Source organism: Maylandia zebra, linkage group LG10, assembly GCF_041146795.1.
Source record: "Maylandia zebra isolate NMK-2024a linkage group LG10, Mzebra_GT3a, whole genome shotgun sequence".
NCBI classification, from domain to species: domain Eukaryota; kingdom Metazoa; phylum Chordata; class Actinopteri; order Cichliformes; family Cichlidae; genus Maylandia; species Maylandia zebra.
The window spans coordinates 20,961,797-20,984,526 of NC_135176.1; the positions used below are offsets into that span (position 1 = coordinate 20,961,797).

At 41.8% G+C, this 22,730-nt stretch overlaps 1 protein-coding gene across 1 annotated transcript in view; it reads left to right on the forward strand.

The window, feature by feature from the left end:
• Nucleotides 1–9,713: 9,713 nt before the first annotated feature.
• The window catches only part of rad50 (RAD50 homolog, double strand break repair protein), a 35,540-nt gene continuing 22,523 nt past the window's right edge, over nucleotides 9,714–22,730 (forward strand). The window contains exons 1-17 of the mRNA XM_004550334.3: nucleotides 9,714–9,971; nucleotides 10,500–10,637; nucleotides 10,811–10,894; nucleotides 11,318–11,469; nucleotides 11,599–11,784; nucleotides 11,869–12,073; nucleotides 13,126–13,254; nucleotides 13,950–14,115; nucleotides 14,360–14,418; nucleotides 14,593–14,727; nucleotides 15,197–15,403; nucleotides 16,828–17,010; nucleotides 17,288–17,445; nucleotides 17,553–17,728; nucleotides 18,580–18,817; nucleotides 21,624–21,813; nucleotides 22,035–22,161. Coding sequence (XP_004550391.2) covers nucleotides 10,509–10,637; nucleotides 10,811–10,894; nucleotides 11,318–11,469; nucleotides 11,599–11,784; nucleotides 11,869–12,073; nucleotides 13,126–13,254; nucleotides 13,950–14,115; nucleotides 14,360–14,418; nucleotides 14,593–14,727; nucleotides 15,197–15,403; nucleotides 16,828–17,010; nucleotides 17,288–17,445; nucleotides 17,553–17,728; nucleotides 18,580–18,817; nucleotides 21,624–21,813; nucleotides 22,035–22,161 — 2,524 coding nt within the window. The 5' untranslated portion in view covers nucleotides 9,714–9,971; nucleotides 10,500–10,508. The remainder of the gene's footprint in view (nucleotides 9,972–10,499; nucleotides 10,638–10,810; nucleotides 10,895–11,317; nucleotides 11,470–11,598; nucleotides 11,785–11,868; nucleotides 12,074–13,125; nucleotides 13,255–13,949; nucleotides 14,116–14,359; nucleotides 14,419–14,592; nucleotides 14,728–15,196; nucleotides 15,404–16,827; nucleotides 17,011–17,287; nucleotides 17,446–17,552; nucleotides 17,729–18,579; nucleotides 18,818–21,623; nucleotides 21,814–22,034; nucleotides 22,162–22,730) is intronic.

The following is a 22,730-nucleotide window of genomic DNA, read 5'->3' on the forward strand; positions in this document are numbered from 1 at the left end:
TAGGAGCTTTTCTGCTTTTTGTCTTTCTCTATTTCAAGAAGCTTTCCAGTGAGTGGGCAGCACCAAGTCCCCAAAGATTTAATGAAATTTCTTTTTTTGTGAGACAATTTTTAAAATGTCAAAAACAGACGGTTCACGGAAAGGCGGGTCTGTCAGTCTGGCTTGTGAAATGGCGACTGATGTTGACCGTCATATCAAAATGTTTTATTTATTGATTTTATTTATTTATTTACTGAGCAGAAAAATATAGCTGCTGCTTTTATTATATCAGTTCATTTACTTTCTTCCTCTCTACAACCTCTTCTCCAGGTTTTTTGTGCTTTTCCATCATATCTCAGTAAGTTAGGGTGCTATAATAGGATTAGGTAAGATAAGGCCTTTCATATATATATACATATATATATATATACACACACATATATATATATATATATATATATATATATATATATATATATATATATATATATAACAATCAGCCGAGACTGCAAGACCAGACTGACCAACCTGTGCACTGCCTGGATTGATTACAAGAAGGTCTATGACTCAATGCCCCACAGCTGGATACTGGAATGGGACCCTAAGAGCCTTCATCGGGAACTCAATGGGGATGTGGCGTACAACACTAGAGGCCAACTCCAAGCCCATAGCACAAGTCACCATCAAGTGCGGGATCTACCAAGGAGATGCTCTGTCCCCACTGCTGTTCTGCATAGGCCTGAACCCCCTCAGTGAGATCATTAACAAGACTGGCTACGGATACCGACTACGGAACGGAGCAGTTGTCAGCCACCTCCTGTACATGGATGACATCAAGCTGTATGCCAAGAGTGAACGAGACATCGATTCACTGATCCACACTACCAGGCTATACAGCAATGACATTGGAATGTCGTTCGGACTGGAGAAGTGTAGCCGGATGGTATCAAAGAGAGGGAAGGTAGTCAGAACTGAGGGGATTGAACTACCAGAAGGCAACATTGCAGACATAGAGGACAGTTACAAGTACCTGGGGATCCCGCAGGCAAATGGGAACCATGAAGAGGCTGCTAGAAAGGCTGCAACCACCAAGTACCTGCAGAGGGTCAGGCAAGTCCTGAGGAGTCAGCTGAATGGTAAGAACAAGATCTGGGCCATCAACACGTACGCCCTGCCCGTGATCAGGTACCCTGCTGGGGTAATAGGCTGGCCAAAGGAGGAGATAGAAGCCACTGACATAAAGACAAGAAAGCTCCTTACCATGCATGGAGGGTTTCACCCCAAGTCCAGCACCCTGAGGCTGTACGCTAAGCGGAAGGAAGGGGGCCGGGGACTGCTGAGTGTCAGCAGCAGTTGGGGAAGATGGCCCCAACTGACCGAGTGCTCAGTGAATACCTCAGGCAGCAGAAACCCAAGAAAGAGGAGGGAAACGAGGAACCATCATGGAAGGACAGGCCCCTGCACGGTATGTACCACCGGCAGATAGAGGAGGTGGCTGATATCCAGAAATCCTACCAGTGGCTGGACAAAGCTGGACTGAAAGACAGCACAGAGGCACTAATCATGGCAGCACAAGAACAAGCTCTGAGTACAAGATCCATAGAGGCTGGGGTCTATCACACCAGGCAAGACCCCAGGTGCAGGCTGTGTAAAGATGCCCCAGAGACAATCCAGCACATAACAGCAGGGTGCAAGATGCTAGCAGGCAAGGCATACATGGAACGCCATAACCAAGTGGCCGGCATAGTGTACAGGAACATCTGTGCGGAGTATAACCTGGAAGTCCCGAGGTCAAAATGGGAGATGCCCCCAAGGGTGGTGGAGAATGACCGAGCTAAGATCCTGTGGGACTTCCAGATACAGACGGACAAAATGGTGGTGGCTAACCAACCGGACATAGTGGTGGTAGACAAACAGAAGAAGACGGCCGTAGTGATCGATGTAGCGGTTCCGAATGACAGCAATATCAGGAAGAAGGAACACGAGAAGCTGGAGAAATACCAAGGGCTCAGAGAAGAGCTCGAGAGGATGTGGAGGGTGAAGGTAACGGTGGTCCCCGTGGTAATCGGAGCACTAGGTGCGGTGACTCCCAAGATAGGCGAGTGGCTCCAGCAGATCCCGGGAACAACATCGGAGATCTCTGTCCAGAAGAGCACAGTCCTGGGAACAGCTAAGATACTGCGCAGGACCCTCAAGCTCCCAGGCCTCTGATAGAGGACCCGAGCTTGAAGGATAAACCGCCCGCAGGGGCGTGCTGGGTGTTTTTTTTTTTTATATAATATATAATATATACAGTGTTGGGAAGGTTACTTTTAAAATGTATTCCGTTACAGAATACAGAATACATGCCCCAAAATGTATTCTGTAACGTATTCCGTTACGTTACTCAATGAGAGTAACGTATTCTGAATACTTTGGATTACTTAATATATTATCGTGCTTTTTACAACAACGTGAATGTACTATTGCTGTGTGATTTATTACTATTACTGAAGGTCCGCGACTCCGAACTGTAGTAAAGGGACCTCTGACTAATACGGCGGGGTCCCTGTCGGCTCATAGCCGAAAAATAGCTTTACTTTGTTGTGTGGGTCAATTTTTCTTGCGAGAGACAGAGAGAGGCGTTGAAAGACTGCTCCAACGGAACTTATTGTTTTCGGAGGAAAACACGAACACGGTGTACAGTCGAGTCTTAATAGCTTACTTACAACTGGGCTCGTCAGGCACTCTTCTTGGCTGCAGTGGTTATTATTATATTTACATGCTTCCAGCTCCCGTTTTTCCTCGACGACAACTCGTACCTTTCCACTCCCCTTTTTCTCCCTTCTCGCGCTCACAGACTCATAACGTGTATGGCAGTCCATTCTCCCTGCAACACGGACTATACTGCCCATGATGCTACATTCTTTAGAGCTATGCTTGTAGCATTCTGCCTGTTAGCTTAGCACAACAACAACAACGAAAAGGCGCTCTCTCACCCAGGAAACACACAGTCGCAGAAAGAGAGAGAGAGCGTCGCCCTGTAACCATGGCAACCGTAACGCTGCCGCCTGGATCAACAGAACGTAGCTGTCAAACAAAACCCAAACAGTCCTGACCCGCGACAAAATGAAACAGGAAAGTACCGCAGTGTAATCCATTTATTTCAACAAAGTAACTGTATTCTGAATACCACCTTTTTAAACGGTAACGGAATACAGTTACTCATATTTTGTATTCTAAATACGTAACAGCGGTACATGTATTCCGTTACTCCCCAACACTGAATATATATATATATATATATATATATATATAAAAACACCCAGCACGCCCCTGCGGGCGGTTTATCCTTCAAGCTCGGGTCCTCTACCAGAGGCCTGGGAGCTTGAGGGTCCTGCGCAGTATCTTAGCTGTTCCCAGGACTGCGCTCTTCTGGACAGAGATCTCCGATGTTGTTCCCGGGATCTGCTGGAGCCACTCGCCTATCTTGGGAGTCACCGCACCTAGTGCTCCGATTACCACGGGGACCACCGTTACCTTCACCCTCCACATCCTCTCGAGCTCTTCTCTGAGCCCTTGGTATTTCTCCAGCTTCTCGTGTTCCTTCTTCCTGATATTGCTGTCATTCGGAACCGCTACATCGATCACTACGGCCGTCTTCTTCTGTTTGTCTACCACCACTATGTCCGGTTGGTTAGCCACCACCATTTTGTCCGTCTGTATCTGGAAGTCCCACAGGATCTTAGCTCGGTCATTCTCCACCACCCTTGGGGGCATCTCCCATTTTGACCTCGGGACTTCCAGGTTATACTCCGCACAGATGTTCCTGTACACTATGCCGGCCACTTGGTTATGGCGTTCCATGTATGCCTTGCCTGCTAGCATCTTGCACCCTGCTGTTATGTGCTGGATTGTCTCTGGGGCATCTTTACACAGCCTGCACCTGGGGTCTTGCCTGGTGTGATAGACCCCAGCCTCTATGGATCTTGTGCTCAGAGCTTGTTCTTGTGCTGCCATGATTAGTGCCTCTGTGCTGTCTTTCAGTCCAGCTTTGTCCAGCCACTGGTAGGATTTCTGGATATCAGCCACCTCCTCTATCTGCCGGTGGTACATACCGTGCAGGGCTCTGTCCTTCCATGATGGTTCCTCGTCTCCCTCCTCTTTCTTGGGTTTCTGCTGCCTGAGGTATTCACTGAGCACTCGGTCAGTTGGGGCCATCTTCCCAATGTATTCTTGGATGTTCGTTGTCTCATCCTGGACTGTGGTGCTGACACTCACCAGTCCCCGGCCCCCTTCCTTCCGCTTAGCGTACAGCCTCAGGGTGCTGGACTTGGGGTGAAACCCTCCATGCATGGTAAGGAGCTTTCTTGTCTTTATGTCAGTGGCTTCTATCTCCTCCTTTGGCCAGCCTATTACCCCAGCAGGGTACCTGATCACGGGCAGGGCGTACGTGTTGATGGCCCGGATCTTGTTCTTACCATTCAGCTGACTCCTCAGGACTTGCCTGACCCTCTGCAGGTACTTGGTGGTTGCAGCTTTTCTAGCGGCCTCTTCATGGTTCCCATTCGCCTGCGGGATCCCCAAGTACTTGTAACTGTCCTCTATGTCTGCAATGTTGCCTTCTGGTAGTTCAATCCCCTCAGTTCTGACTACCTTCCCTCTCTTTGTTACCATCCGACTACACTTCTCCAGTCCGAACGACATTCCAATGTCATTGCTGTATAGCCTGGTAGTGTGGATCAGTGAATCGATGTCTCGTTCACTCTTGGCATACAGCTTGATGTCATCCATGTACAGGAGGTGGCTGACAACTGCTCCGTTCCGTAGTCGGTATCCGTAGCCAGTCTTGTTAATGATCTCACTGAGGGGGTTCAGGCCTATGCAGAACAGCAGTGGGGACAGAGCATCTCCTTGGTAGATCCCGCACTTGATGGTGACTTGTGCTATGGGCTTGGAGTTGGCCTCTAGTGTTGTACGCCACATCCCCATTGAGTTCCTGATGAAGGCTCTTAGGGTCCCATTGATCTTGTACAATTCTAGGCATTCCAGTATCCAGCTGTGGGGCATTGAGTCATAGGCCTTCTTGTAATCAATCCAGGCAGTGCACAGGTTGGTCAGTCTGGTCTTGCAGTCTCGGCTGATTGTTCTGTCTACCAGTAGCTGGTGTTTTGCGCCTCTGGTATTCTTGCCAATTCCTTTCTGTGTCCCGCTCATGTATTGACCCATGTGCCTGTTCATCTTAGCCGATATGATGCCTGACAGGAGCTTCCATGTAGTACTGAGGCAGGTTATTGGTCGGTAGTTGGAGGGGACCGGTCCCTTCTTGGGGTCCTTGGGGATCAGGACCGTCCGGCCTTCAGTTAGCCATTCCGGGTGTCTCTCGTTAACTAGCAGCTGGTTCATTTGTGCTGCCAGACGCTCGTGGAGTGCAGTTAGCTTCTTCAGCCAGTAGGCGTGAACCATGTCGGGCCCTGGTGCTGTCCAACTCTTCATACTGGAGACCCTTTCTTGGATATCTGCCACTGTGATGGTTACTGGACCCTGTTCAGGGAGGTCGCTGTGGTCTGCCCTCAGATCCTCTAGCCACTGAGCATTGCCGTTATGGGTTGCATCCTTCTCCCATATGCTCTTCCAGTATTGCTCCGTCTCCAGCCTTGGTGGTGCTGTTCTCTTATTGTTCCCTTGCCACTGAGAGTACACCTTTGCTGGTTCTGTGGAGAACAGCTGGTTTATTCTCCTGCCTTCTATCTCTCTGGTGTACCTCCTCAAGCGGCTGGCCAAGACTGTGAGTCTTTGCTTGGCAGTTTCCAAGGCCTCAGGTATGGACAGCTTGCTGTATTTCTTATGCACCTTCTTTGTCGCACCTTTCTGCAACTCCGTTAGTTGGCTAACCTCTCTCCGTGCTACTTTGATCTTGCCCTCTAGCCTCCTTCTCCGTGGAGGGTACTGCCCCTTGTGGCTGTTCAACTTGTAGCCAAGCATCTCACTGATCACTGCTGCCGTATTGTAGATCAGCTTGTTAGTGTCGGTAATCGTGGTTGTAGGTATTGCCCGTAGTGCTGCATTAACATCATCTAGCAGACCTTCTGAGGGTACTTCACGTAATCTTGGTAACCGGCTACGGGGGATCCAGGTTTCAAGCTTGGCCATGATCCTATTTTTCAGGTCAGTTCCTCTCGCACTCAACGATCCTTCTCCTATCACACTTGGGGCTATGTACCCAATCTCGGGTGGGGGTGATGATATCTCCCCCCTGACCTGGCGTCCTGACTCCTCCTTGCCGTAGCATTTGTGTTGTACCTCGTCAATCTCTAGCTGTGAGAGCAGTCCCTTCTTTCGAATGTTGGAACACTGAGCTACTAGTTGTTTCGCCGTCATTGTGGATGTTGGGTATCGAAGAATCCATAGGTCCCTCATCCTATTCATGTAGCCCCTTCCGCCGGGGTTACTTGCGTAGTAGCATTCCAACAACGCCCTGTTTTCGTCCCTTGCCCACCGATGCCTTCTTGTTCCAGTAGCCCACTTTTCGTCAGGGTGCCCTGGTTCCTCAACACCTGACGCGGTCCTTGTTGATCCGGGCGACGTCCGAGCCGGCATGCCTTCATATTTATCTGTCTCGCTCATGTCTGCGGTAGGCTTGCTTAGCATAGGGGGTCTAGCCTTAGGACCCTTACTGGATACAGACGCCCCAGGTAGGAATCGAACTTGCGATCCTCTGTTCCAAAGGCGTGTAGTCTAACCACTACGATATAGATAGATAGATAGATAGATAGATAGATCTCCAGTGGTTCAGTGGAAGGCACAAGGTCATGGCATTTTATGTCAGGACAGGATGAAAATAGAAAGAAGGCCAGGAGCTGGACAGATTGAGGCACAATGAGTCAGTCTGATAACACAGACGGACTGAATCAGTGGGCTGAAAGCAGAAGGCAGTTCGCGGAAGTAAGTGTGTGTGTGTGTGTGTGTGTGTGTGTGTGTGTGTGTGTGTGTGTGTGTGTGTGTGTGTGTGTGTGTGTGTCTGCTGCAGTTTTTCAGAGGGGAGGGAAATGAGAGGACATCAGAGAGATGATGTTCTTGGGTTTTAGGGGTTAGCTGCAGGTGGGGAACACCAGTCCTGCAGGTCCCTGCGGATGTCTTCAAACTGTTCTTCAACCCCAAACACATGCTGAAAATAACTCCTCTCCCTTTATTCCAATTAGATTCCTTCTCTCCCTCTTTTTCTGAAGCCATCTGTTTTCTGTCCAGTTTTACTTCCAGACTACAATATGGAAAAATGTGTCTTTTAGCTTTTACATTACATTACAGCTGATTTTAATTTGTGATGTTAAATGTAGAAATGTTAGCATGTTAGAAATAAACACCATCGGCATCCTAACTGATCAAACTGGCTGGGATACTAGTGACCAACCTCCTCACTGCAAATTTATCTTACGTTTGTCTTATGTTTTATCTTGTCACAGGAATACTGAAAGAAATGGTTGCCAAGCTGTGACGAGGGGAGAAGGAGAAGAGAGAACCTTGGGCAGCACTTAAATTTCCGCAACTTAACACTGCCCTCCTGTGGTATATCTAGTGAAGAAGAACAGATCGAGCTTAGTCACAGGGAATAGTAAGTATTTCGGTCCAGGATTTTTCAATAATATAATATAATATAATTATATTTTTTCTAAAAATGTATATATTGTTATTGATTACATGCAAAAACTTGTTTTAATTAAAATTTTTAACACTATGTACTACAAAGCGACAACCAACAAATTAAGTAGCTACTTACATCATATTTTAAGGCATGTTTACTTAAACATGTTGCTGAATATACAAGCACAGGATAATCAGTTATAACCACAAAATGATAAATATCACATCTAAGCTTTTTTTAAATTGTTTGCTTGATTTTTTTTAAAATTATTTTTAAGAGTGAACATTGTTCCATCCTTTGATAACATCACCACAATGGGGCCAGGAGAAACGCTGCTCTCAACATATTGTGACAAAACGTATACATTCACATGACTGGAGCTACTCATTCTGAATCTGAGGGCGACGTGTGGGAATGGGGTTATAGCTGCAGAAAAGTTTCCATGCAGGTGTAAAATGTTTTCAACATTCAAACAGATACTAGATGGTAGATAACACAAACACTGAAAGTGGCACAGAAAAGGCTGGCATTTTGTCATTTTGTCATTTTGTTTAAATAATTGGGGTCAACCATCCAAAAGCAACAGACTGTGCACAAGAGAGGTGAAGAAGAGAGTGCAGGGTGGAGTGTGTGGAGATTAGTGTCAGGGGTGATTTCTGACAGAAGGACAACAGCAAGAGTGAAAGGAATGTTTTACAAGATAGCAGTGAGGCCTGCTGTGATATATGGTTTGAAGATGGTAACACCTACAAAAAAAAAAAGAAGGCAGAGCTGCTAATATGCTAAAATTTTTAATGGGAGTGACCAAAATGGACATGAGTAGATCAGAGGGAAAGCTCAGGTTGAGCTGTTTGGAGACAAAGTTAGAGAGGCAAGGCTGAGATGGTCTGGACATGTGCACTGGAGTGAAAGCAGATGTAATGGAAAACATGTAGCAGCCAGGTTTATGGATGTAAATGTGAAGGAGGGTTAGTTTGAAAGTGGAGGATGCTAAAGAAAAGGTGAGATGGAGGCAGATGGTCTGCTGTGGCGATCCCTAAAGCGAGCAGCTGAAAGAAGAAGAGAAAGTTATGTCCTGTGTGGAGAAAGGATGAACTCATTCAGTGTATAGCAATGTTTTTATATTCCGAGTAATCAAATAAAACTAGTTAACTGAAAACAAACACGGTTTGGAAAAGTAACTAAAACTACACTGCACAGATATAAAACAAATGTTTAAAAAAGTGTTTTCAGCCTTGTTCTAGGTCGTGGATATCAAACTCATTTTACATGATGGGCCACATGCAGCCCATTTTAATCTTAAGATGACCAGAAAAGTGAAACTTTCCTTTCTGTCACTGTATAGAAATTTCATTGCATATTTAATCTTAGAGATATCTTAGTTAAAGAAAAGCAAGTGCAACTGCTACAGCAGCTTGTTTTTCTACACAATGAAGAAATGCTGACGTACAAAATGAAAGAAATCTGTCAGCAAAAAGCTTAAATTAAGAAATAAATATGTACAATTACATTTTTATTTTTACTGTGGACACATTGAAAAAAAAAGTCTATATTTATATAGTGAAAACAATTTATTTTCTGTAATGTAATTTTTGATCTATTACTTAATTACTTTAGTGTAGTATGGCTGTGGGAGAGGCCTATCAGCATGAAAAGGTGTAAGACCTACAGTTAAAAGTCACATTTTCCAAAGCACTCCAGCGGGCAGGATTGGAGTCTTTGTTTTGGCCGATTCTGGCCCTTGGGCCTTATGTTTGACACCTCTGTTCCAGATATTACATCCGTTCCAGATATTAGAATCGAACAAATACCCCCATGTTGTGATAAAACGAGTAAAAAAAAGTTATTACTTAAATGATAATTAAAAACTACAAAAAATACAATGAAATTAAACATTTGCACAATAAAAAAAATAACTGCAAAAGGGAAACTACTTTAAAAAGGGTGAAACGTTTGCAAAAGAAACAAACATATTCTAACTAATGAAACTAATAACTATAAGAACTTTCGACCATACTGTAACTTGCAGAATAAAACACAAACACGGGCTACAGATGGACAGATCTATGGCGTAAGCTTGCCGCTCTATGTTCATATTCTATATTGACGTTCCTCCTCCCGGAAGTCAGCCTCTGCCTCTCTCACGCTGCCTCCTTCACAAGCAGCGCGAAAACTGTAGTTACATGTCCGAGTTGCACGGGGGTAAAAATTGTCTGTTGTGAGTTGAATTCACGTCGTATCTGTGGCTGTACACTACTGTTGTGAGCGAAATTAAACCCTGTGTCACGCTGCTGTGGGTCAGTGTGGCGCTAACTGCTAAAAACACTGCGACGTAGCATGAAAGCTAGCCTCCTGAGTTAACCAACACTTAGTAAGTACTTTGTTCTGCCAGCTTTCCAGATATACCCAATATACTGAACGTCGGGTACATGTTACTAAGATAGCTACTTTATTTAAATGTATCTTAAAAGAATATTTATTTCAGTTTATTGAACGCCGAAGCACCTTTGAAATAATTAATCACCGCTAACTCTGTAGTTAAGCTTTATTATAGTCTGTTGTTGAAGAAATTAATTAGCATAACAGGTAAAGATTCCAGTTTTCAGCTCAGGTCTTTTTAAGTCATCAAATATTATAGCGGAAGGTTTGTTTTGCTGAAAGACTTGTCAGTGTAGATTAGTGGTTACGCAGCACAAACTGATAACAGTTGAAAACCACAAACGCTGCAGCGAGCACATCATCTGATGTTAGTTATTCTTTTGATAAGACCTGTTTGTTAATGTGGCTACTGCCAATAAGAAACCAATAATCTGTCACTCCTACTATATTTCGTTGACTCACAGGGAAGAGAATCCCTGTGTGTCTTATTTTCATCACCTCTCCTTCTTTTCTCTTTCAGAAAGCAAAAATGTCAAAGATCGACAAGATGAGCATCCTGGGGGTGAGGAGCTTTGGGATTGAGGATAAAGACAAACAAGTCATCTCTTTCTTCACTCCTCTGACTGTTCTGGTCGGACCCAATGGAGCAGGGAAAACAGTACGAAAGCATTTCTGACAAAAGCAATACTTGACTTATCGAAACATGACAGCGAACACAAGGGTCGACATAGCACTTTTTGTATTTTCCAAAGGCTTACAGGAAGTTGAAGAATAATATTCCAGAATGATAAATGCTGCTGTCATGTATTCATTTCTTTTTGATGCTTTCAGACTATTATTGAATGCCTAAAGTATGCAACATCTGGAGAACTTCCCCCTGGATCTAAAGGAGGTGCATTTGTTCATGATCCAAAGGTTTGTTTGTGTTGAACTAAAAGTACATTTCTCTATTTCTGACTGCAGTGGTACACTTAAGACTCATAATGTGTGGCATGCATCTGAAATTACTTTTTGCAACAGATTTGTTTGTGTATTTGTAATATTTTATATGTTTTAAATGCAAATTTAATACTAGAAAACATAAGACAGGGATGAAGTGTGTGAAAAAGCCTGATTTAAGTCACTTGTGAAAATGACAATAAAACTCCTAACTGCTTGGTGCTAAATATCTTTATCAGGTTTAGTTTGTCTTCATACCTTAAGAATTGTTATGATTTCTCAAATTTAGCATTTTCTGAACATGTTAAAATTCAGTCTTAGCCTTTACATCTTCTTCAGGTCCTTGTTGGATGATTTTTTCACCTTTATTCACGTATAGCGATGTTCATATGATTCCAGGATGCCCATGAGACGGATGTGCGTGCTCAAATTCGCCTCTTATTCTCAGATGTCAATGGAGAGAAAGTGACCATCCAACGCTCTATGTCATGCACTCAGAAGGCAAAAAGCTACACCTTCAAAAGCTTAGAGCAGGTCATTACCAGATGGAAGTAAGCCAAAATCTTATGTTTCTTATGTAAAGTTTTGTTTAAAGTAAAAAAAAAGAGAAATATTTGTGGATTGTATACTAAGGTTTCCTGACCTTTTTCTTATGCGACTGTCTATTATAATTCATCCAGAGATGGTGAGAAAGTCAGCTTGTCTTCTAAGTGTGGTGAGCTGGACCGGGAGATGATTTCTGCATTGGGTGTGTCGAAGCCTGTCCTAAATCATGTCATCTTCTGCCACCAAGAAGAGTCTAACTGGCCCCTTAGTGAGGGAAAAGCACTCAAAGACAAATTTGACTCCATTTTTGCTGCAACCAAGTAAATGGATGACACAAGTGTTGCATTACCCAGTTTTAGCCTAAAAGGAATTTCTGTTAATGTCAATTTCTCTCTCCTGATCAGGTATATCAAAGCTCTAGAGACAATGCGTCAGCTGCGACTCAAACAGAGTCAGACAGTCAAAGAGTGTCAGGTGGAGCTGCGCTACCTGAAGCAGAACAAGGAGAAGGCCCAGCAAATTCGAGAAACTGTGGACACCAAGGAAGCCCAACTGATGGCCTCAAAAGCCAGCGTCCAGCAGATAGAGAACCAGATTGAGCCGCTTGAGGTGGGCTGGTGTATGTGTGTTTTGTGTATTTATTTATTTGTTGGCTGCATATCCATGAGGCCAAGCTTCCATCCCATCACATTCCAAAGGTGCTCTGTTGGGTTGAGATTTGATGACGGTGGAGGCCATTTGACTGCACTGAACTCATTGCCATGTTCAGTAAGCCAGTTTGAGAAGATCTGAGCTTTGTGACAGTGTGTGTTATCCTGCCGGAAGCAGCCATCAGAAGATGGGCACGCTGTGGTCATAAAAGGATGGATATGATCAGCACTCAGAGAGGCGGTGGTGTTTAAACGATGCTCAATTGTTACAATGGAGTCCAAAATGTGCCAAGAAAATCTTGGCGAGTGGTTATTTAAGTTATTGTTGTCTGGAAGCAATCCAGTCATTCTCCTCTGTCCGCTTACATCAAAAGGCATTTTAAGCCAGAGAACTGCCGATCTCTGGAGATTTTCTCTTTTTCAGACCATCATCATCACCTTTCTTCCCCATTCTGAAGCTCAGTTTAAATTTCACCAGGCTGTTTTGACTGTGTCTGCAATGAATGTGTCTAAGTCTAAATGCATTGCTGCCATGCGATTTGCTGGTTACATACTTGTGCCACTGAGCAGTGCAAGAGGTTTACCTAATGAAGTGTATGTATACATGCATACATATTGTGGTGCAAGCAGATTTCAATCCTTGCAAGTATTTCTTCTTGAGTGGAAGAAGTTGAGGAACACGGATAAATTATTTGGGTGTGCTATGATTAAAAGTTTTTTTTTTTTTTTTTTTTTAATCCTGTGTCAAAGCATATGGGTGCAATGAGCACCTTGGAAGGGGATAAAATATATAAAATAACTTAAATATCTTATTCTTATTAAATCAACTGACCAAATATATTTTTTATATTTCACTGCAAATACATCCCTGTAGGAGTCTGTTACAAGTTTATTGTATTTCACTGCAAATGAACAACCAGTAATGCTTTAAGTAACTTCATTCACTGAATCAGCTGAATAAAGCTTATAGCACAATAATATTTAAGGTATAATGGTAATCGTCTTTTTCAGAATCGACTGATGGATATTGACCTTAAACTCGGGAAAGTGATGAAGCTAGATAATGAGATCAAGGCTTTAGACAGCAGGAAGAAACAGATGGAGGAGGACAATAAGGAGCTGGAGGAAACAATGGAGCAGGTAATTTGATAATATACGTAGTATATATATATATATATATATATATTTTTTTTTTTTTTTTATTTTGTGATGAAAAACCTAAAGCAGAAGAACAATTAGGAATGACAACTTTTCGTAAAGGAGGAATGCCGGGATGAAAAAGACTGAAAAATTAAGTATGAGATAAATAATAAAATGCATGATCAAAGTTAATGAGGTTGTATTATTAATGTTTTTCTCCCTTATAATAGGCTTAATTATATTTATGTATTCATGTAAATATGCCAGACTTTGCCACACAGGCTAATTTTCTTCTGCAGGAAAAGCTTAGCAGTTGCCTCATTGTACTCTAGAGTCCACTTTGTATGATGTGTCATTATCTTCAGTGAGGAACTAATAAAAATTAAAAAAAAAAGCTACAGAGGGTGAATGAGATTGTTTAACTTAACAATGAGCCAGTTAACCTTTGGCTAGCATGACTACTCTATCTTTTCACTTCTGTTTGTTGGGTGATGGGATCTATTCCTATAGTTAACAGTATCAGGACTTTGAACTATATGGAACCAGAGCAATTGGGGCAGATTTATGACTGAAAGACCAAATTTATTACCACTATATACTGTTTTTATTTTAAAGCATTTATAAAAGCAGGTCCAAATGTCTATATTAATTACACTCGGTGAGCCACTCTGAAACCAGTTTACTGTGTGTGGCAGGTGTTTCAGGGTTCAGATGAGGAGCTGCAGGACATTTACCAGAACCACCAGGGGACAGTGAGGGAGAAGGAGCGAAGGCTGACCGAGTGCCAGAAGGAGCTGGAGAGAGCTGGCAGAGAGTGTCAGAGACTCAACAGAATCAAAGCTGAACTTCTGGGTGAACAAGGTACCCACAGCTGTACACCTGGTGCTACCAGGGTAGCTAAACATCTGTATCTGAATGTGAAAGCACACGCACGATTGAATATATTCCAGCATTCTGGCAGAATATCACACTCAATGCTAAATAAATGATTAAGCTGAAAATATTCGTATTATTAAGGCTATTTTTTTCAGCATAAACTTTATTTTTCTTTAGTACAAGACTAGCTTCTTACACCTATTTTGCTTTTGTTTTTCCTTCTTCCCAGGTCGTCTACAGTCGGAAGCTGACCACCATACACAAAACATCAGGAAACGTGACACTCAGGTAATGGGGGCACAGTTGCAGTTGTTGTAATGGAGGCTTTAAATGAATATAATCGAGTGACAGAGACTAGGAAAATTTCATCACAGCAGTGTCAAGCGAATGTTAGGTTGTTCCTTGAACAAATCACACATGTTGGTATATTTTTCCTCCCTTTTCCTCCCCTTTCCCACACAGGTTCGCTCTCTGTCAACCTACCTGGAGATGGAGGGCTATGACCGACCACCCTTCACTGCTCTTCAGCTTGAGAGCTTTCATCGTCACGTAACGCAGAGACTGGAGCAGGAAAAAGGGACACTTGGCCAAGTTATGGTAAGAAATTCTCAGTTGAAATAAAAAACCAAGAGTTTTCCTGAATTCATGTTATTTACAAACAGAGTTGAAAAACAAAATGGACAAGAATTCTTTTAAATATTTTCATTTTTTCATTTCTGGTTAATGCTGTTAAGCAGTGCTATTGTTTTCTCTCTGTCTGATCATCTGCAGAGACTCTTAATACATAAATATATCTTTATTATTCACTAGTGTCTTAGAAGGTTTTTCCATAAAACATTCAGTAATATAGACAGAAACTGTTAAGACAATGTTGACATTTCATGTGCAGTTTTCTCTTTTGTGAAAGATTTTAACTACTGAACACAAGAAGCCACTGAAAATTCCACTCTTACTATATTCACAGAAGTTTTTACATCACTCGTGAATTTTGGACTGTGCAATTAAAAATAAATATGCAGGTCATGTTCATGGTGCCTTATTCCTGCGTTTGCTTTTGTGTCATAAGGTCGATCTGCAGGAAAAGGAGCAGCAGAAGCAGCAGTCTATTGATGAAATGAGGGATAAGAAAACTGGCCTGGAGAGAACAGTGGAGCTGAAGAGAGACATGCAGGGAAAGAAGCAGCAAGAACTGAGGAGTGTCAGAGCAGAGCTGCAGAGGCTGGAGGGTTCGTCTACTCGACTGCAGGATCTGGAAAATGAATTGGCTAAAGTGGTGAGAGTATTTTGTTTTGCTGTGAATTTTAAAAGGTGGTTGTTTTTTGGTTAATTTGCAGAATTCCATATTAAGGATTACACTTTGTTTGGGGCACACAGAGCATGTGAACCTACACACAGTTATTCTGGAAAAAGATGTTGGTGCCCTCCCTACACATTCCCTCAAAAAATGTTTTTAATTTGTAGCATGTTTGACTCTTTATTCACACCAGACAAAGAAGTAACAATGCTCAGGTTGTAACTTGATGTTTTGTCAGTAATGGTGATAACACTCGAATAGGGCAGTGCCTTTGTTTTCATACGCACATGGCGGAAAAAGCATTTCGGCGACGGAGAATGAGAAGGCCGAAAGCAGATCATTGAATGAAACGGATGAACCAGAATTGGTTTGTAAAAATGCTGCAACTTCAGTGGTGTGGAACTGGTTTGGCTTTCGTCCGTCAGATACACCACAAAGCGCTATTTTTGGTAGAGCATGCTAGCAGGCCGTCGTTATTACCGTGTTTTTTGGAAAATACGGCACACTTAAAATCAATCCTTTGATTTTTCTGAAAATTGACAGTGCCCCTTATTATCCCGTGTGCCTTATGTATGACTTCTGGTTGTGTTTACTGACCTCGAAACGATTTTATGTCATACACGGTGCTCGAAAATCTGTCAAATGTTTTAGTACAACTTTGCTAAGCTACGAACCCGCACCGCTTGATGGGTTGTCGGAACATTATGGCTATCGTAGGCAGGAGCCTCGCGGAGTGATACGTACTGTGCTTCAACATAATATTACCGTATTGTGTGTGTGTGTGTGTGTGTGTGTATAACCTCTTTTTAAGTTTTGTGGATATTCTACATGGTTATGCTGAGGATATGTCGGCCAATTTCCACTGGAAATGCCTTTTGGTTAAACTGTCAGTAAGGAATTTGCATTTGTACTGTTAAATATTTATATAACTTTAATGCACATAAAAAAACAGCTGCTTGTTTAAGTAAAAATATATTGATGTTTTGGTTTTTTTTTTGCACTAATAAAATTGTGGAGTCGTAAAGTATTTTGTCTAGTGTCAATTATATCGTCAGTTATATCGTTATCGCAAATTTTCAAATGTATATAGTGATAAATATTTTTGGTCATATCGCCCTGCTCTACACTCGAATAACAGATAACAGAGAGGACACACAGAAAGGGAGTAAGACAGAGAGATATACATTTCCTGAGCTTTCTCGAAGAGATTGTTTGCATAATGTTCAGAAATGTTTTTGTCAAACAGTTGTGCATTATTCCTGCGATTTGTTATTATCATTTTTGTGAATGAAGTTTTAAAATTTCTGCCATAGAAAGTTTAACTGGAACTATACTGCTGACACACTGTGGTCTTTTGTTGTATAATTGATGCCATTTTTTTCAATGTTTGTTTTCCTGTTCAGGAGCGTGAGCTGCAGAGTGCAATCCAGAACTCCAACGTGGAAGAGCTGAAGGCTGAGGTTTCGGAGCTCCAGAGAGAAAAAGCTGAACTTGACCGCAAACAGAGACGGCTAGATCAAGAGATGGAGACGCTCAACACACACATGACTGCACGCACGGAGATGGACATGCTGAAAAAGAATAAGGTAATGTGTCATCTACAGTTAAAGAAAAAGAGTCAACGTTGATTACTGCAGCCTTTCTTAGAGTTGACCCCCTCGAAGGTGATGTTAAAAAAATGTTGCAGAAACTCATCCAACTGTACTGTAGTGGTAGTAAAACCAAGTAACCCTGCATGGTAATCTAACCTTCTTTCTAACCTCTAACCTCCCTTCTTCGTCGTTCCCTTTTATGCCAGCTGCCACATCATGTTTCCTTTCTCTGTAGACTCTCATTTCTCCGTTTGCTCTTTTAATCTTTTAGGGCGAAAAGGAGGAGCAGGTACGCAAGTTCAAGTCCCGTCACAGTGAGGATCTGGTGTCCTTACTGGGCCACTTTCCCAACAAGAGAGAGCTGGAGGACTGGATCTATTCCAAGTCCAAGGAAATTAACAGCACCAGGAACAGACTTGCAAAACTCAAGTTAGCAAAATGCATTTACGTTGAAGCACACACACGATGAAAAGATAAAAAGACGTTTTTCAGAGGGACTGATTGGTGTTATATTGCTGTTTTTTCCTACATTTCAGTAAGGACTTGGCTTCAAGTGAGCAGAACAAAAGTCACATTTCTGCTGAGCTGCGTAAGAAGGAGCAGCAGTTAACCAGTGACGAAGAGAAGTTCTTCAATGTGTGTGGTAGTCAAGATCTAGACCAGGACCTGGGCAAACTGCAAGAAGATCTGGAGAAGATATCCAAACAAAGAGGTTAATGGCCTAAAAAATTAACTAGAATTGGCACCTTGGAGTTGACAAGATCCTTAATTGCAGTGTGGACCTTAACTGTAAACTATAAAAATGCCTCTTTTTCACTAGTGCTCTGGCTGCAAAAAGTCCAGTTGTATAGAACTTACTTTGTCATAATTACTTTCCCAATAAGTTGCTAGTTGTTATTCCCGTTTTATATAGTGGTGTTCATTGTAATAACCCAATGTAGTGTAAAAATGAGGATAAAGCAGAGTAGCTACTTATTGATTAGTCCTTGATCATCATGTCTTGTCTAAAACAAACAAACAAAAAAAAAAACCCAAGATGGCCACAGCCAAAGTGCCAGACTTATTCTTTAAAACTTGGCAGATCAACAGGTGATGAACATGTCCATCATTAATATACATTTTATCTTTTATGTAGATAAGATGTTACAGAGGTTGATGAGGTTCATTCTAAAGAAATACAGAATCCTTTGTGTTGCTGGGTGGATTTAACAGGTTCAGTGTGTCGCTCTTTAAATGCATCTTCTGTGCGTTTGACTACATTATAAATTAATGTAACAACATCTTTCCATCTGCGCTATAATCTCGAGTGAATCAACTTTGTTAAAATTGGTTGACATATTCAAAAGCATCACACAATCAAGAAAAGTATTTCCTATTGAATATAACTATATATGTATTCTCTGGGTATGCAGTAAGTTAACCAAGGAAGTGATTACTTGACTTTAGTGTGTATACCCATTTTAACTAAAAGCCTAATGTACAGTGTGGTTGGTTGGCGTCTTTTCTAGTAATAATTGGCAAATGATTAATAAATTTTCTCTTTCTGCACCTGTCCTGGTATAGCCATGCTAGCTGGAGCCACAGCAGTGTACACCCAATTCATCAGTCAGCTGACAGAGGACAGGGAGCCCTGCTGCCCAGTGTGCCAGCGGACGTTCCCCTCTGAGTCTGATCTGCAGGAGGTTATCAACGACATGCAGTCGAAGTTACGCCTGGTGCCGGACAAACTGAAAAATACAGAGCAGGACCTGAAGAGGAAGGAGAGGAAGAAAGATGAGATGATGGCTCTCAAACCTGTGAGGTACTGAACCAGAGGGGTCTCTGATCTGAGTTTGAGTGGTTTTTTTTTTTCTGCTTCTAAACTCAAGTAAAAACAAATGTCAGGTGATACCCTCAACAATATTAGAACTAGAAAAAAATTGAAAAAATAAAGAGTAATAAAAAATAGAAGACCAGAACTGTTGTTGTTTAGCATCATAGTAATTTAAAACTCTACCATAAAACAGTGCAAAGAACAAATCCCTGATGTCTTTTCTGTAGTCACCCAGTTGTAATAAGCAAAAGGCATTTAAGCAGCACTGCATATAGACTGATAAACACCAGTCTATAGGACTGTGTAGCATAAGGTTCCTATACTGAGTTTGATTTTTTAAATAAATAAATGACCATAAAAGTAAATATCTTTAATTGATTTTTCCAAAATTTACAGAGTTACCATTTTTCTTCCTAACAAGGAAATAAATTAGCCTGTGGACAGTCTCTTGTTCTCTTTCCTTTCCAGTAGATGGAGCTAGAGTGTCATAGTTCTAAATTCTGGACACACACACACACACACACACACACACACACACACACATACAGTGTGTGTTAAATCTCTGAGATGAACATAGTTTAGTAAGCCAACAGACACTTTTTTGTTGTTGTCAGGACAACCTTTCATGTTAACTTTTATAGTGAGTGTGATGATAGTCAGAGAAACATGTATACAAAAAACGAAAACATTTCAGTGTCATATTTACAAATAATCTTATGTAAATAGTCACGTACTTAAATTTTTCGAGGGTTTTCAGCCCCACCTTGTGGCTGCCTGTACATTATGTTTGCTTCGTTTTATTAATGGAGATGGAAAAACTTTTCTCAGCTGCCATCTTTCAAAGGGTGTGAATATTCTGCTACAGGGCCGTGTGACAATGTATCCAATGAGTTCATGTGAGCTGATTTTATGTGTGCATACTTAATTAATTCACCTTATATAGCTGTGATCTCTACAACCAGAGTCTGAGTCGAGCCTCTGAGTCATCTGATATGCCATTACTTTTTCGTTTGATTGTATTATCATATGAGGCACAGCCTGTCTTCAGTGACCCTGCAATGCACCAAATGTCTTGGCTGCCTGTGGTTCAAATTCAGGACACTGAAGTAGGCCAAGTGTCTCTCAAAAGGGATGTTTGTTTTTATTAGGTCTCTTTAACTTGGAAGCAATAAGATGATTAAATGCTCAGCTAAATGTAGCTAAACTCATTAGTAGGTGCAGCTTTACAGTGGAAACACTAGATAAAGTTAAATTAGTTAACTCTGATGAGTGTTTCCACTTAAGTTAAGTAGAAACACTAGTTTAAGAGGTGTCCCCTTTCAGCACATATAGTATGGCCACTGTGTGTCGTGGGACAGGATATCTTATGTTATATGTGTGTTATCTCTCTCCTCTCCTCTCCTCTCCTTCAGAAAACAGACATTATAGACACAACAGTTTGCTTTCAAGAGTTTCACAAAGTTATCAGCGGTTTGTTTTCCTAATGTTTTCAGGTGGGCTATTCCACAGTTTGGGACATAAAAGTCAAAAACTGTAGTAGCAAACTTCTGAAAATCTATTTATGAAGATAAAATGCAGTAATCTTTTTGTTAATGTCTTTTTGTTAATGGGGGTGGCTGTAGCTCAGGTGGCAGAGCAGGTCAGCCACTAATCAGAAGGTCGGTGGTTCGATCCCAGGCTGCCTCCTGCCTGCATGCCAAATATCCTTGGGCAAGATACTAACCCCGTGTTTGCCTACTGGTGGTGGTCAGAGGGCCCGGTGGCGCCAGTGTCCGGCAGCCTCACCTCTGTCAGTGCGCCCCAGGGCAGCTGTGGCTACAATGTAGCTTGCCATCGCCAGTGTGTGAATGTGTGTGTGAATGGGTGAATGACTGAATGTAGTGTGAAGCGCTTTGGGGTCCTTAGGGACTAGAAAAGCGCTATACAAATGCAGGCCATTTACCATTTACCATTTAAATGTATGGCCAGATAGTTCAGTACATCATTGTCTGATAAGGGTGGTAAATAGCAACATGTACAGTAATGTGAGAAATGTAACTACTGTCAACTTCAATGACAACTGCCGTGTAGAACATCACAGAGTGATACTCAATCTCCGCCAAAGATGAAGAATTTCCTGTCAGTGATACGTGATTTGAGCCATTCAGGAACGTTATCTGAAAAATCTACCCAGCGATTACACAGTCTCTCAAAGGCTGCCTTTATTCAAGTGAAATGAGGTTAGCAACCTTATCAGAATTGTTAGTCTGAGAACACTTACCTTTTTGTGGGATGTAGTACACCTTTTTAAAGCGTTTTTCTTTTTACATGAATTCAACTTTGTCAGATAACAAAAGGTTGACTATTGGTTTATAAATTAGTATATTAACAGCCATTTCTATGACAGAGACTGATGAAAAGGTGGTTTTTCACAAGATGAATCGTGAGAACTGTGGGGGTTTAAGAGTTTTCTTTTTTCCCCGCACCCCCACCATCCGCTCAAATGCCCTTAAGGTTTATTTTGGTTTGGTTTGGTTTTTTGGGGTGGAGATTGACGTCTTTTAACTATTAATAATGTTGAATAATAATTCTGTTGTGTTCTGCAGTTGTATATTATAATAACTCAAGTGTACGTACGACATGACTCCAAAACTCTTCTTTCATAGTTTTGTGACAGATATTTGAAAATGTGCCTCCAAATATGCTTGTAGACTTTAATAACAAGGTGTCAAAAGGAGACATTGTTGTACATACAGGTTTTTAATAACTGTCACACTTTCAAAGTATATTTACTTTTCATTGTCATGTCTCTCAGACAGTCCATTGTACAGCTTCAGGAAAAGGAGCTACCGGAGTTGAAAAACCGTCTACAGACTGTGAATAGAGAAATTGAGAGGTTGAAGGGTGACGTGGAGGAGCAGGAGACTCTGCTTGGCACGCTGATGTCTGAGGAAGAAACTGCCAAGGCCTGCTTGCAGGACATTTCTCTCATGGACAGATATCTGGTATTAACCTCCTGCCTGTCGTTCTGGACTTGCACTTATATCTTTCCTGATCTCTCTTTACCCAGCTTAAACCTTTGTGGGCCTTTGTTTTCTCACCTTTCTTCATTCTCTTCTTTATTTTCCTGATATTTAATTGGCTATAAATTATTCTTGTTGATTGATGTTGTTATTAGAGTTCCATTTAAGCAATGTCCTTTTTTGGATTTTCTTTTGCTTTTCAGATGGACCTTAAGGACGTGGAGAGGAAAATCGCTCAGCATGCAGCAAAACTCCAAGGAGTAGACCTGACCAGAACCACACAACAAGTCAGTCAGGAGAAACAAGAAACTCAGCACAAGTTAGACACCAGTAAGATGACACAAAGCAAGCACATCCATTCACGGGGAAATTGTGTCTCTTACATTCTTAATTTTCTAACTTTGGCACTCAAAATCTTTTATTTCTTTCTTTTTTTTAATTTAAGAATTTGGCTCAATTATCATGCTCTGAGGACCTACATAAGGAGTGTGACTGGGAGGGGGGTATGAAGATATAGAAGCAGTTATTCGAGAAGGGCTGTTTTATTGATTTCGCTCAAACACTAGATTACTTTTCTCACTGAAACAGCTTAAACAGTTTTACTGCTTTGATTCTTTGCTCATACCGAGGCTGCTAGCCATTTGTTAGCTTCTTTAAGATGTCCTCGTTCAGCCTGTTGACGATCATCTAAGTTACTGATTGGATTTATTGTTAAAAACATTTTTGTTCCACCTGCGATTTACTCTCATATAACTGATCGCTTGCACCGCTGTATGCATGTTGTTCATGAATAAAATGGTATGCATTGACCCTGCCGGTCATCAGTGACCAAAGATGCTGGAAATCGTGTGATATGAGTCCCTGGCTGGTTTGTTGATGTGTCTCTAGTTGCTAGTTGT